The sequence below is a fragment of the Cucurbita pepo genome, chromosome 1, assembly GCF_057944985.1.
Source record: "Cucurbita pepo subsp. pepo isolate OVF chromosome 1, ASM5794498v1, whole genome shotgun sequence".
Classification (NCBI taxonomy): Eukaryota; Viridiplantae; Streptophyta; class Magnoliopsida; order Cucurbitales; family Cucurbitaceae; genus Cucurbita; species Cucurbita pepo.
In genome coordinates, this window is record NC_141798.1 from 2,051,362 (window position 1) to 2,065,850 (window position 14,489).

The following is a 14,489-nucleotide window of genomic DNA, read 5'->3' on the forward strand; positions in this document are numbered from 1 at the left end:
AATCGTTTCGAGGTGAATTCTTCGCCACATCGAGTCGTACAATAATACTCTTAATTTCTTAAATTTTTTTAATTATTATAAAATTTTAAAATTAATCACAAATTTAGCCGTCCTTATATAATTTTTAATTTTATGTTTAATATGTTCTTGAATATTAATTTAAATTATATTTTTAATTAAACCGACACCGTCCTAATCCATATAATTTAGGTTGGTCGGGTTAAGATTTTCTTAAAACCTCGTCTTGAAAATTATAATGCAAGTTGGACCCGTCATTGTCTTTTTGTGATAAGCTTTTGACTTGTTTTGTTCGGGAGAAAGAACATGATCAGTAAAATAAGAGAAACCTACGCACTGTTATGATGCTTCCCGACTCCAATGTTTAAGCTAATTAGGAGAATTTTGAGTATATGCAATTTTTTGGAATGAAGAACGAATGTTATCTTCGTGATCGAAGAGTTTGTATATCATACGAGCCAGGAGTGCCCACGACACAAGTCTCCTTATAGGTCGACCTCGACCTCGACCTCTTCGTGAGGACCATCCTTAGGGCCAGTCTCGACAGATTGTTAGAGCTAACCACGTGAAATTGGCTCCTTCCGGAACATCCCGTTAAATTTAGCTCGTAAATTTTTTTTGATGATGATATATATATTATGTAAGGATATATATATATATTTGGAGGAAATTACATATATAGCCTTAAAAGATGATAAATTTACGAACCTTTTTACTAGTAAAACACTTGCCGCCCCATGTTCATCTTCAAGCTGGCTGCTCTGACACTCATGAAGCTGAACCCTTCCAGTCCCCACTGCATTTCTTCATAAACCCTCTTTCTTCGAGGCCTCACTTCAGTCTCCATTAATTGAAGGGAAAAGCTCCATCCCTCCCGAATTAGAGCTCGTTTCAGCCTACTGGGATTCCCTCTCTCAATCTGGAATTCCTCTCTTTCAGTGGAAGGTGACCTAGTGGTTATCGCCTTTCTTGGTCTCCCTTTCTCGTTTCCGGACGCTGTTGATCTCGCCGGAGTTCATATTAGCGGTTCGTGTGTGATACTCATCTCTCCATGCGTGATCGAACCCTCCGCTGAAGGTCTGTTTAATGGCTGATTCTGATATCATTGTTATGAAACGAAATTGTCTTTGTTCGTGTGTGTTTGAGTTCTATAGGTGATTTGGACTGGTTTTCGAGATGGATATCAAATGTTTTGTGTTGATATGGATAACTATTAGGTTATTGGAGGGAACTTTCGCCAATTGGTGTCCTCTGCTGGGATTTTTCCCATTTCCCAATTTTCAGTTGGAAATTCTTTCTCCAGTTGATCGTCCTCTCAATTGTAGCAGTAAGAGTTTTTGCTAAGGTTTTTGTTTATTGTCTCCGTGTTTGTCTCCTGGAGAATTCGGTTTCTTGTTTTGATATCATGTTATGTTAAATTTCTGGACCAAAAGGTCAGGCTACAGTGGTTAAGCATATGCTCATCATGGATTGTCCCATTCTTTGGGCGCACTGAGGTGTGTGCCTTTGGTGAGGGCGAGACACCTCTTGCCTGGATTGCCCCATTTTTTGCTATCCCATGATCCTTCAATGAAGGCTTGCCCGATGGTTGCCAATAACTTCAATGGCGGTGCCTCATTAAGCAAGGCAACCAGTTCATCTCCTTCACGTTTTTTCATTTACTTTTCATAGTTTAAATTCCTTCATTCTCTAAACCTGACACTTTATTCCATTTCCATCCCATCAAACAACTTGTGAGATCCCACGTTGGCTGGAGAGGAGAACGAAACATTCCTTATAAGGGTGTGAAAACCTCTCCCTAGTAGACGCGTTTTAAAATCCTGAGGGGAAGCTTAGAGAAAGCCCAAAGAGGACAATATTTGCTAGTGGTGGGCTTGGGACGTTACACAACTGGTCATCTTCAAGCTCGACTCTCCTTCATTTTCATTTTTTTAGTAATTGAGGGCTGACCCCTCTGCTTTCATTTGCTTATTTTTCTACTGAGATCCAGAATGATCCTTCTCGGTCTTAGAGTTTTTCTTATGGTTCCCATTTTAAGGCCTCCTTACCTTAAGAGTTCATCATTTGAAGTACACCTTTTGCTTTGAAAATATTGCCAACACCCACAGTTTCCCCTTGTCCTTGAGGTGAAAAGAAGAAAACTGTTGTTATATTGTAGAAAAAGACTCCCATGCGTGCAACCACTGACTAACCACACTATTGCTATGGGGTACGTAAACCTTTTTCTAGTATACGAATGTAGAAAATGTTATTGGAATACTCGTATAGGATTCGTCCTATGAACTACGAAAGATGTTTTCTCCATATTCCTCTAGTGAGTTGGAGTAGGTTGAATACTAAGAATGTTAGTGCTTGTTTCTGAAATGAATATTGATTGAGTGCGAATACTTGATCTTCATTGTGCCATTTATTGCTTAGTAAACCAAGTCTTAACTTTTGCAATGTATAGATATTATATTAATCTTGTTTATGTTTTTGCAGAGTTGATCTTAATAATGGAGGTAAAGCCAAAAAGGAGAAACGCTGCAGACAACGGGGAAACTGCAGAAGACCTTGCTTCATTGATTGGGAATGGCGAAGATCTTGCTCCAATTGTGAGACATGCATTTGAAATGAGGTGGCCAGAAACTCTCCTTCATCAGCTGAAGATCATTGTGAAGAAGAAAGAAGTTGAAATTGAGGAATTGTGCAAGACGCACTATGAAGAATTTATTTGTGCAGTCGATGAACTTCGTGGCGTATTGGTCGATGCAGAAGAGTTGAAGGGTGAACTATCTAGTGATAATTCTAAATTGCAAGAGGTAGGGAGCGCTCTCTTGGTCAGACTCGAGGAACTTCTTGGATCTTATTCTATTAAAAAGAATGTGGCTAAAGCCATTAACATGTCTGATAATTGTGTTCAAGTGTTGGATCTTTGTGCCAAGTGCAATGTTCATATCTCCAAAGACCAGTTCTACCCTGCATTGAAAACTATCAATCTGATTGAGAAGAATTATTTGCAGAAGATTTCGGTCAAGTCACTAAGAATGGTCATTGAGACAAGAATTCCTGTGATTAAATCTCACATTGCGAAGAAAGTTTCTGATGAATTTAATGAATGGCTTGTTCACATAAGAAGTTCTGCCAAGGTTATTGGGCAGACAGCTATCGGTCATGCAGCAACTTCTCGTCAAAAAGACAAGGCAATGTTAGAGCGTCAGAGGCAAGTTGAGGAACAGAGCATTTCAGGTTTGGGAGATTTTGCGTATACTTTAGATGTTGAAGATATTGATGAGGACTCGGCTCTAAAGTTTGACCTGACACCCGTTTATCGGGCATATCACATTCATGCAAGCCTTGGCACCCTAGAGCAGTTTCGTGAGTATTACTATAGGAACCGAATGCTGCAGCTTAATTCAGACTTGCAGATCTCCTCTAGTCAGCCTTTTATAGAATCCTATCAGACATTTTTAGCTCAAATTGCAGGTTATTTTATTGTCGAGGATCGCGTCATGAGAACTGCTAGAGGGCTATTATCAGCTGAACAGTTCGATGCAATGTTAGAAACTGTTGTTAGCAAGTTGACATCAGTGCTGGAAGAACAGTTTTCCCTCATGGACTCTGCAACCCACCTTCTTCTGGTGAAGGATTATGTCACTCTTTTGGCATCTGCTCTTAGACAATATGGGTACGAAATTAGCGCGGTACTTGAGGCTTTCAATAAAAGCCGGGACAAATACCACGAGCTTCTTTTGGAAGAGTGTCGGCAGCAGATTGTGGATGCTCTTGCTAATGACTCTGGTAAGCAGATGGTTATGAAAAAAGATAGTGATTACGAAACCAACGTTCTCTCCTTTAATCTCCAGTCGTCGGATATAATGCCTGCATTTCCATATATAGCACCATTTTCGTCTACGGTTCCTGATGTCTGCCGCATTGTGAGGTCCTTCATTAAAGGGTCTGTTGATTATTTGTCGTACAGCGTGCATTCTAGTCCGTTCGATGCTGTGAAGAAGTACTTGGATAGGCTCCTAACAGATGTTTTAAATGAAGCAATACTCAATACTATTCATAGCAGCTCTGTTGGTGTTTCTCAACCAATGCAAATTGCTGCAAATATAACTGTTCTTGAACGAGCCTGCGACTTTTTCCTTAGCTATGCAGCTCAACTATCCGGGGTGCCTCTTCTTGAAAGGCCACAAGCTAATCTTAATTCTAATATTGTTCTCAAAACTTCAAGAGATGCAGCTAATCTTGCATTGTTGAATTTGGTTAATACCAAATTAGATGAGTTTATGGCTCTAACAGAGAATATTAGTTGGACTTCTGAGGAGGTTTCTGCAAATGCAAATGACTATACAAATGAAGTGCTTATCTATCTCGACACTATATTATCCACCGTACAGCAGATTTTACCTTTAGAAGCCTTATATAAGGTTGGAAGTGGGGCGTTCGAACACATATCGAACTCTATCTTCGCAGCTTTTCTTAGTGATAGCGTCAAAAGGTTCAATGCTAACGCAGTCATGGCCATCGACAACGATCTAAAGGTGCTGGAAACTTTTGCAGATGAGAAGTTCCATAGTAGCGGATTGAGTGAAATGTACGAAGGAGGTAGCTTTCGAAATGGTTTGGTGGAAGCCAGGCAACTTATTAACCTTTTGCTGAGCAGTCAACCTGAAAACTTCATGAATCCTGAAATAAGAGAGGAGAAATATAACATGTTGGATTATAAGAAGGTGGGTATTATATGTGAGAAATTTAAAGATTCTCCTGATGGGATCTTTGGGAGCCTTTCGAACAGAAATACGAAACAAAGCTCTCGAAAGAAGTCGATGGACATTCTGAAGAAAAGACTGAAAGATTTCAACTAAGAAGGCTTGAAGATTGGCTACAACAGCAGTAAGAACTCAACTCCCTTCGCCATATTTATTCAGTAGCTGTATAATTTGTGTTCTCTGCTACACTTTGTTTAGATGATTTGTGTTATATCATTCAATATCTCTTCGTGCTTGAAGAAACTTTTGGTCACTATCCCTCCTCACGTCATTAGTATTTGTTCTAGCTTTATGTTTGCTTGTCATTTCTTCTTCCTTTACAAGTTTCTTGGTATTACAGTTCTGATACTGTCAGGAGAGGTTTAGATATATGATGAAGCCATAAAATAGCTTTCCTGTCTCTGTCCCACCTCCTATTTCAATCTCCATCCCCCGCCCCATAGGTTAAATGGACATCTCTAGAGCATGTCTTCCTATGAGATCTCACATCGGTTGGAAAGGGGAACAAAGCATTCTTTATAAGGGTGTGAAAAACCTCTCCCGAGCGGATACGTTTTAAAACCTTGAGGAAAAGCCTGAAAGGGAAAACTCAAATAGGACAATATCTGCTAACAGTGGGCTTAGGCTGTTACACCTTCATAAAGTAGCTTTCCTTTCTTCGTTCCCACCTCCTATTTCAATCCCCATCCTTGGCTCCATGGGTTAAATGGACATCTCTAGAGCACGTCCTTCTGTAAGATCCCACATTGGTTGGAGAGGGAAACGAAACATTCTTTATAAGGGTATGAAAACCTCTCCCTAGCTGACACGTTTAAAATCTTGAGGGAAAGCCCAAAGAGGACAATATTTGTTAGCGGTGGGCTTAGGCTATTACACCATCATTTTCGGTTGTCAATTAGGTTGGAATTCTAAATTGACAGGTAGTGATACGTTGATGGAAAACTCATCTTTGATTCAAATCATAGGTCGTTAGAAGACGAAATCACCCATCAAAATAGAACCGGAACCGAAATGGAGGATTCTATCCTAAACCAAAGCTTTATGAAGCAATTCAACAAAACTTAAAAGATTCCTACACCAACACATCACTTCATGGGGGTCCCAAATGATGTGGTTCCAATTCCAATTCCAACTCCAATTACAAAACTTCAAGTGAGACTATACAAAAGAATAGGAAGAAAGTAAAGTTAAAAGCATTTGTTTATTTTGTTCCATTACTTAGGGTCATGTGAAGGCCAAAATAAGAACCAGAGCCATGTGATTCCCAATGGTTTCTTCTATTCCACCCAACATGTGACCATTATCTTCCATATTCTGAAAGCCACAAAACTATTCCCACTTTGTACCTTACAACTTTAGGACAGCCCCACATCCATTGCATCCCATAACTTATCTGCAGGCCTTTCTAATACATGTGGGGTTCACCTCCTCTGGCTGCTTTGAGTCAAACCTTCTTTGACAATGACATTCACTTTTGAATCTTCCTTTGCATTATTATTAGCAGTTTCTTATCAGCTTTGGATGTCATTTCTTGTCTCTCAATACATTTCCAGAAATCGATCTAAGTTTCAACCCATTTCATAATTGCTTCACAAATATTCTTCTTTTAACTTAGAATCCTTCCTGAACAAGTGCTAGCGAAGATGCTAGGCCCCGAAGAGTGGTGGATTGTGAGATTCTACATCAATTGGAGAGGAGAGCGAAATATTCTTTATAAGGGTATAGAAACCTTGAGAGAAAACCCGAAAGGAAAAGTCCAAAGAGGACAATATCTACTAGTGGTGAGCTTGGAGTTTTATAAAGTATGATACTGTAAAATATTAATTAATAATAAGCATTCGTAATAAAGAAGTAGGGCATTATTGATGAGTGGAGGCATGGAAATCTTGGTCAATCTTTTATTGGGGAATATACTTAGGAAAACAAAGAAAAAGAATATATTGTTAATTATGTGGTTCTGATAATCATATTAATAATAATAAGATGTTGATGTTAGTGTTACAATGTGACCCATAAAAGCTTCCTTCACAAATCCCAAAATTAAAATCCAAAATTAAAATAAAATTGTTCAATCCTCTCCAAAAGGACCCAAAAAAACAAGAAATTATGATTTGGACCCTCAAACTCCACTTATTTCAATAATTCTCCCTCTTTCTTCACAATTATTTTCTTTGACCAATTATTTAAGAAAAAAAATATTATAATTATGTCGGACAAAGTTGTAATCCATAGTTAAGGTTGCAGTAAGACTATACTAATCGACGACATTGACCTAAAGAGAACGATGGTCGGGGATCAGAATATGAGACAACATGCTCGAATTGTAATTTAGATTTGTCGTGGGCTAATTTGTAATTTTCATCTTAAGGGTAATTAAGACATTTGTGGTACCAAAATTTGAGAAAATGACATTTCTTCTACATTTTTTTTTTTTTTTTACATTATTAAAAGAATGTCTAAATTACTAAAAAAGATTAGAGATTCGTTGGAATTAATGGTGTTAAAAAATCATTAAAAGGAAATAAGGTTACAAATGTCAAAAATATTCAAATAAAAACGTAACAAAATAGACTCGAACAATTTCTTTTTTTTTTTTTTTTTTTTTTTTTTTTTTTTTTTTTTTTGGATGAAAGCTATTGAAGAAAAAAAATTTACGTACAAAAATTACATACAGAAAACTACTGAAACTTTCTTTGTTCTTCTTTGTTCTTCCCGGATGAATGAACGGACGTGAGAGATCGGAATTAATAAAACGGTATCACAATTTCACTGCAACCATAGTCGTCCGAGTTTCCGACGGAATCCTGCGGCCATGAATCTCGAAGAAGCTTCAGCAGAACTTGGGATTTCCGTTTAACTCGATCCGTACAATCGCTTTGCACCAACAGCAACAACTGTGTAAAAATCCCTGCCGCCACCGCCTCCCGTCGGTTCTCCTCCGACGCCGAGCACAGCGATACCAGAGCTCCGACTGCTGATTCCGTCGCTCTGTCTGAGATCTTCAGAATGACTTTCACCAAAAGCGGAACTGTGAGCGCGTGAGCGGCAAACGCGTCGTAACCAGTTGGAATTCTGCAAATGAGTTCGATCGTTGCTAGGGCTCTCTCTGCGTCGTACTTCTCCAAATCGGGGAATCGGTCGATGAGAATCTCGGCGGCGCCGGCGGAAACCGCCTTGTGCCTGGTTTGTTTCACTAAACAGAGAGCGAATAAGGCCTTAACTCCGACCTTTACCGCTCGCGGATACGCCGTTGGATCTCTGAGAATTTCGACCACGCCTTCGAATAATTCGTCGATAGCGCAAATTTGTCCTCGAAGCTCGGACGCTCGAGTTCCTGCAATCACGATTTCAATCAACGCAGCGGCATTGATTCGGACTTCAATCGAAGAATCAAAAAGAAGATGTGACAGGTAACCAATCCGTTGCGGATCAGACGCAACGAGAACGCACTCAGATTCCGTGAGCGGCAACATCACAAGCAACGCGAGCGATTCGCGGCTCAAATCAGGAGAAACCGAATCCGAATCCGAATTCGAAAACACAACATCAATAAGAATTTCACGAGCATTCAGAGAAGAAATCAACAACCGATTCTTCTCCGAGTCACGAGCAAGTCCTTTCAACCGCCGCACAGCCGAGATTCTCGAACTCGAACCACTCGATTTCGACGAAGCTTGGCCAAGCAGAGACCGAACCAAAGACGGATCCGCCGGTTGCTTCGGTGTCGGAATCCTCTCAACACCATAAGACCGATTCGCAACACACCACTCCTGGATGAGGCGTCGCAACGTATGGTTCGGGATGAGCGTAAACTCCGTAAGCGGAGCCCTAGTGACCGGACACGTAGTGTTGCCGGTAGCCACCCATGACTCAATACTAGAACGGTCGTAGGTCTGGCCAGTGCTAACCGTAACCGGATCGCGCATGAGCTCGAGAGAAATCGGGCACCTGAAATGGTAAGGAATCTGCACGCTCAAATCCAAGGGCTCAACAACAACACTTCCAGGCATGTTTTCCTAATCTCTCTGCTTCGATTCTTTAATTCAAAGAGAAAATTCGTCAAAAACAAACAAACAGGTGGGGGACGACGGTACACAAACAAACACAGAAACCACAAATACTAATACTAACAAATCTGCGCACTCTGCAAATTTTCAGTGTTAGCTTTTCCTTTACACTCCCTTTTTTCCTTTTTTTCTCTCTGTGTTTGTTCTTCTTCTCTCTAGAATTGAATGGAACAGAGCGACATACCCAACAGGTAAAAGATAGAGAGAGTTTAGAGAGAAACAAAGACTGCTTTCTGCGTACTCTGTTCTTCTGCCCCTTCTGCGACTTGCCCCTTATCTGACTTCGCCCCCCACACGTGTGGTGCAGGAATTTCTTTTTCTTTTTCCTTTTTCCTTTTTTTTTTTTCCCCTCTGACCTAACCATGGTTAATTCTGGGTTTAGTTAATTAGACTGGTGGGTGTGTTTTAGCAATTTTGGTCAAAAGTGAAAGAAGTAGGAGTGTTTGGATGTGGGTTCCACCATTTCCCTGTCCTTGGAAGATCATATTCTTCTCCCTGTTTACATCAATCCTCCTCTTCTCTCCTTTCTCATTAATTATGCATTCTACTATTCCACTAATTTAGGAATGATCACTCTCTCCATTGGTACGAGCTCTTTTGGATAAGCCCAAAGCAAAGCTATAAGAGCTTATGCTCAAAGTGGACAACATCATACCATACTGGAGAGTCTTGTTCATCTAACATTCACCTCCTTTTCTTTTGTAGGTTCTTCAATCCATATTTCTTGATCTTTGGGAAAATTTACAAGTTTTTTTTTTGCCTCCTTTAATCCAACTATTTCTTGGCGGGTTTGTTTCGATCGTGTTTTCTCTTTTTAGTAGTAATTAAAATCCTCTCGTTCGTGTTGGATTTATATTCCAAATCAAATGCTTATCTTTGACGGATTGTTTTTTTTTTTAAAGAATATTACATCACATGAAGTAAGGAATTCAAACGGGAGACCTTTTAGAGGGATGAGAATAAATGGGTTATCTTTGACGGATGATATTTTTCTTAATAAATTGATGATCTTTCTTTTAGAATATTACATCACCGTATGAATAGTAAGGAATTCAAACCTTCGATCTTTTTGAAAGAGTGGAGATGCTTCAACCATTTATATTGTCTACATCACTAAAGCTTAAGTGATAAGCATTAGTTTCTCTTTATGAGTTGTAGATTGACTAGCTCTATATCTTTTCGAATAACTTAGAATATATGAAAATAAAAACAAAAATCGATTACAAAGAAGTGCTTCTCTAATATTAAATTTGTTACTAAAGATGTGAGATTCTACATCGGTGGGAGAGGGGAACAGAGCATTCGGAGTGGGAAAAGTGTGGAAATCTCTCCCTACTAGATGCTACAAAAGTGTTGAGATCTCTCTCTAGTATACAGTTTTAAAACTGTGAGTATGACAACAATACATAATGGGTCAAAGTGATGGGTTTGAATTATTAGAAATTGTACCAGAGTCAAACACTATGGTGTACCAACAAGGATCCTAAACCTAACGGGTGAATTGTGAGATCCTACCTTAGTTTTTAAAACTGTGAGGCTGACAACAATATGTAATGGGTTAAAACGATGGGTTAGAATTATTACAAATAGTATCAGAGCGAAACACCGGAGGGTGTGCCAGCAAGGACCCTAGACCTAATGGGTGGATTGCGAGATCCTACCTTGGTTGAGCCAACAAGGACCCTAGACCTAATGGGTGGATCGTGAGATCCTACATTGGTTGTGCTACCAAACCTCTATCTGATAGATAATTTTAAAATTGTGAGACTGACAATGATACGTAGCCGACAATATTTGCTCAGCAAAAGAGGAAGAAGAGAGGGAGAAAAGGGTAAATAAAGAAAAAATGAGGGGGCTTTTGTGGAAAGATATAGTTATAGGCAAGTAGGGCAAACCATGATTTTGTTTAGGTGAAGGGAATTGTGTTTGCTATTATTAGAGTGAAAGTAGAGGACAGTCAAAGGTCAAAGAGTGAACAGAATGTGTGGGGTCTACCTTTGTCTCACACCGCCTTTAAATTCTTCCATCTTTTATTTTCATTATTATCTATCATTTATCATCATTTTATTTATTTCTTTATTTCTTTATTTCTTTATTTATTTATTTCTTTATTTATTTCTCATGTGGGTAATAATATTATTCAATGCTTGCTTACCACTTCAAGTTCTTGGGCCCCTCTTCCCACATAATCAACCACCTTCCTTATCCAACACTACTTACCCCCTTCTTTTCAAACCTTTGAATGGATTAGAGGCGTCCAACTGAATTTAACTCATTGATTATAAGATTAGAGGTTGAATTCTCGAGCTAGAAGTCTAATACTTATGTCTTCGATTCTTCCTCTGGTAAAATTATCGACTTAGCTAGACTGGGTTTTTGATTTCTTTAAGTGGGTGATTTGTAAAAATGGGAAAAAATGTAAGTTACACGATTAATATATACTTCAGGGTTTACTTATGAGTGAAGCATTGCCGAGAATGATAATGAGACATAGAGTAAAACTTTTGTGCACAGTGTGATTGTAGTCTAAACAAATCTTCGTAGTATTAGTAATCAAAATCGAACTATTAACGACGAAAATATATATTTATTTGGGAATAAAGAAAGGAATAGGAAAAAGGGAGGAAAATGGAGAATTGAAAGGAAAGTGATAAGAAGGAGAAGGCGTGAGGATTTAGTTAGAGAGCGTGAGGCGGCAGGAGCCACGCTTGAGCGTGACCCGGTTGTCTCCGGTCAACCCGGCAGTATTTGGTTCTACAGCTCTTACACTAAAATCCCCACTTCCGCACGTGCTCCTGCTCTTCCCCCAATTCTCGTTTCTCCCCACTTCACACGTGTGCCCCCACTTTATTCCTCCCATTTATTTCTCCCCCTCCCTCCATTTATTTAACTTATCATCTCCCTCTTAACCCACTTCCACCCATTTATGTCTCTCAAATATTTTACCAGTTTCCTCTCAAACCATCTCAAACCAACCCCAGTTGATATTGTCCTCTCTTTAGACTTTTTCTGTTGGACTTCCCCTTAAAGTTTTAAAACCCGTCTTCTAGGAAGAGGTTTCTACACCCTTATAAGCGATCTCACACTCACCATCCACCCCTCTTTGGAGCCATCGTCTTCGCTGGCATACCACCTAGTGTCTAGCTTTACTAATAGATATTGTTCGCTATGACTCGTTACGTATCGCACGATTTTCTAATGTAGAAGGTTTAAACTTTCAATTTGGTTAAACTTATTTATCAATAGATGATGGGTCCCCACAAAGCCCTATTCTCGTAAACAATTTAATTTTTTAATTTCTTAATTTTTTAATAAGGAGAAAAGCTTAAAGTATTTGTTATTTTAATTACAACCTTAAAAAACTGGTTTCATGTGAATGACACAAGCGGACACAACTCATTCACATTAAAAAAAAAAAAATAATTATTATATTAATCTTTAACATAATCTTTTATGAATTCTTTTTGAGATTCCATTGGTGGCTACTACATTATTATTATTATTATTATTATTATTAATTAAAAAATATTATTGATTTATTTTAATATGAAATTTAAAATTAAAACAATCAATTTTGTAGTTAACTTTATCTCTTGAGTGGTGAGTGCACCTCTTTTGAATAAGCTTCCACTTTTGCACATTAAATAAATTTAATTCAAATGGACCATATAGTGAATAAAAAATGTATCCCACTTTATTTATTTATTTATTTATATATATTAGGTTAAATTACAAATTTAATCATTGAACGGTTTTATTTATTTGCTTCTAAAAGCGTTAAATAAGTCACCACCATAAAATTTTTAAAAACATCAATGAACCGAGACCCATCTTTGAAAATATGATAACTCAGACAGACTTAAAAGAATTGAAAGTTGTTATTCGTACCAACAACGAGGCGTAGCTTCTTTTTGGTGTGTGGCTCAATCATATCAACTTTAAAATTAAGCGGGTTTTTCTTTGAACAATTCTATATTTCGAGATTTTCCCAAGAAGCATATGAGTGAGGTCAAGGCACGTTGGAATGACCCGTGTTGGAATTTTCACTCTTGAAAGCAAAAAGTAGGTAACATGACAATGTCGTAAGAGACGTCGAGAAATGCTTAGACCATTAAGTGCAATTCAAATCCTAGACATGAAAACGTCATATTAATTATATTAATATATATGAAATTGTTTATATATAATTTATTAATTATATTAATGACTTTTATAATTGGATATCTAGTTTGCTTTCCATTGTCCAAAAAAGATATTTTCTTGAATAATTAAACTTTAAAAGTTTTATTTTTTAAAAGCGATCGTAAAGGAAGAAATTCTCATTCGACTCCGTGATTCATACTTTCACTAATAATTTTATTATCGACGTTATAAATAATTATTATTGACAAATATCTGTAAATTATAATTTAAATTAAGATAATTGAAAGAAAAAAAATTAGGAACACATTAAATTTTTTAAAATTGAAGGAATTATTTTTTAAAACACATAAAAAAGAAAAAAAAATTTGTTTATTCAAACTTCAATAATTGAAATTGTCTTTCCACGTGGGACAGCGTATGTGCACCACGTGTACATGTGGTCCCTTGCTAAAGTCCAAATATCTACAAGAAAACAGCTGGAATTTTTCTATTGGCAGTTTGGGTTGTCCACGTCGACTTTTTCCATTCATATTATTATTATTATTTATAAAAAAAATAAAAATGGAAAAAAGTGGCTTTCGCATTGCAAAATTATTGATGGCATGCACACATTTAAATATAAATAAATAAATATTTATTTATTTATTTATTTAAAAAAAAGGTGATTAGATTTTTCTCATAAAAGAGTTTGGTGGGGCCCTGCGGCGGAAAGACGACACGTCGGCGTCAATTCCTTACAATTAAAAATATATTAAATAATTCAAAAAAACACAGTTTTAAATTATTATAGAAATTATTATAGTTTGACTTGATTTGACGATCTTTGTCATCGCCAAAGTTTGGTGGTGACACCTCATCCATTAATTCAATATTTCATTAAATTAATATTATAAATTAATTAATTATTTTATGAATATTTATTAAAACATATGACAAAATGTGTTTTAAATATATTTTATTACAAATTTAAAATTCATAATTATTAGTGGTTGCTTTGTAAATTTAAATTTTAATACAAGGTTAAAATAGTCTTTTAAATAATTCCTCCCTAAGTCACTTTTGAAGCTAGTAAAGTAAAATAAGATAAAAATATAAAAATTAATTACTATGAGGGGAATAAAATTACATTTTTAGGTTTCTTGAGCTGTGCACTAATTAAAAATTAAGTCAACAATGGAGGGCTAAACACAAATTAATTGGTTTATTTATTTATTTATTTTTATTTATTCTATTTCTACTTTCACCTACCACTCCCTCGTATCGATTTTGTAGTAAATAATTGACGTGTCATAATATACCGTGACGTTTTTATTTCTATTTCGGTAAGCAGTAAAAAGACTCAGTTATTCTCTATCGTGAACTTTAAATATGAGTAAAAACTATAACTTTTACGTTTTGTATTTTTGAAACGTACCACTCTGAACATAACTTAGAAATATTAAATCCCCGCTTTTACGTTTAACGTCATAAATTCAAATGAAAACTTTATTCTCGTGGCATTTGT

At 37.0% G+C, this 14,489-nt stretch overlaps 2 protein-coding genes across 4 annotated transcripts; one reads left to right on the plus strand and one right to left on the minus strand.

The window, feature by feature from the left end:
* Positions 1–739: 739 nt before the first annotated feature.
* LOC111797282 (exocyst complex component SEC15A) lies at positions 740–5,041 on the plus strand. Of its 3 annotated transcripts, none has more exons than XM_023680251.2 (2): positions 740–1,095; positions 2,500–5,041. In XM_023680251.2, the coding sequence occupies exon 2, from the start codon at positions 2,514–2,516 to the stop codon at positions 4,869–4,871; it is 2,358 nt and encodes a 785-aa protein (XP_023536019.2). In that variant the 5' UTR covers positions 740–1,095; positions 2,500–2,513; the 3' UTR covers positions 4,872–5,041. The 3 variants fall into 3 exon arrangements, with proteins under 3 accessions (XP_023536019.2, XP_086982213.1, XP_086982215.1); XM_087126087.1 differs by lacking the exon at positions 740–1,095 and adding an exon at positions 1,193–1,345; XM_087126089.1 differs by lacking the exon at positions 740–1,095 and adding an exon at positions 1,460–2,227.
* A 2,225-nt stretch (positions 5,042–7,266) lies between these two features.
* On the minus strand, positions 7,267–9,064 carry LOC111806758 (U-box domain-containing protein 26-like). Its single transcript, XM_023692202.2, has one exon. The coding sequence runs from the start codon at positions 8,783–8,785 to the stop codon at positions 7,520–7,522; it is 1,266 nt and encodes a 421-aa protein (XP_023547970.1). The 5' UTR covers positions 8,786–9,064; the 3' UTR covers positions 7,267–7,519.
* Between the last annotated feature and the right edge of the window lie 5,425 nt (positions 9,065–14,489).

Coding starts and splice junctions, on each gene's coding strand:
- LOC111806758 (XM_023692202.2), bottom strand. CDS start 8,785: ATGCCTGGAAGTGTTGTTGTTGAGCCCTTGGATTTGAGCGTGCAGATT.
- LOC111797282 (XM_087126087.1), top strand. CDS start 1,195: ATGGATATCAAATGTTTTGTGTTGATATGGATAACTATTAGGTTATTG. Junction 1,346..2,499: donor TCGTCCTCTCAATTGTAGCA/GTAAGAGTTTTT, acceptor ATGTTTTTGCAG/AGTTGATCTTAATAATGGAG.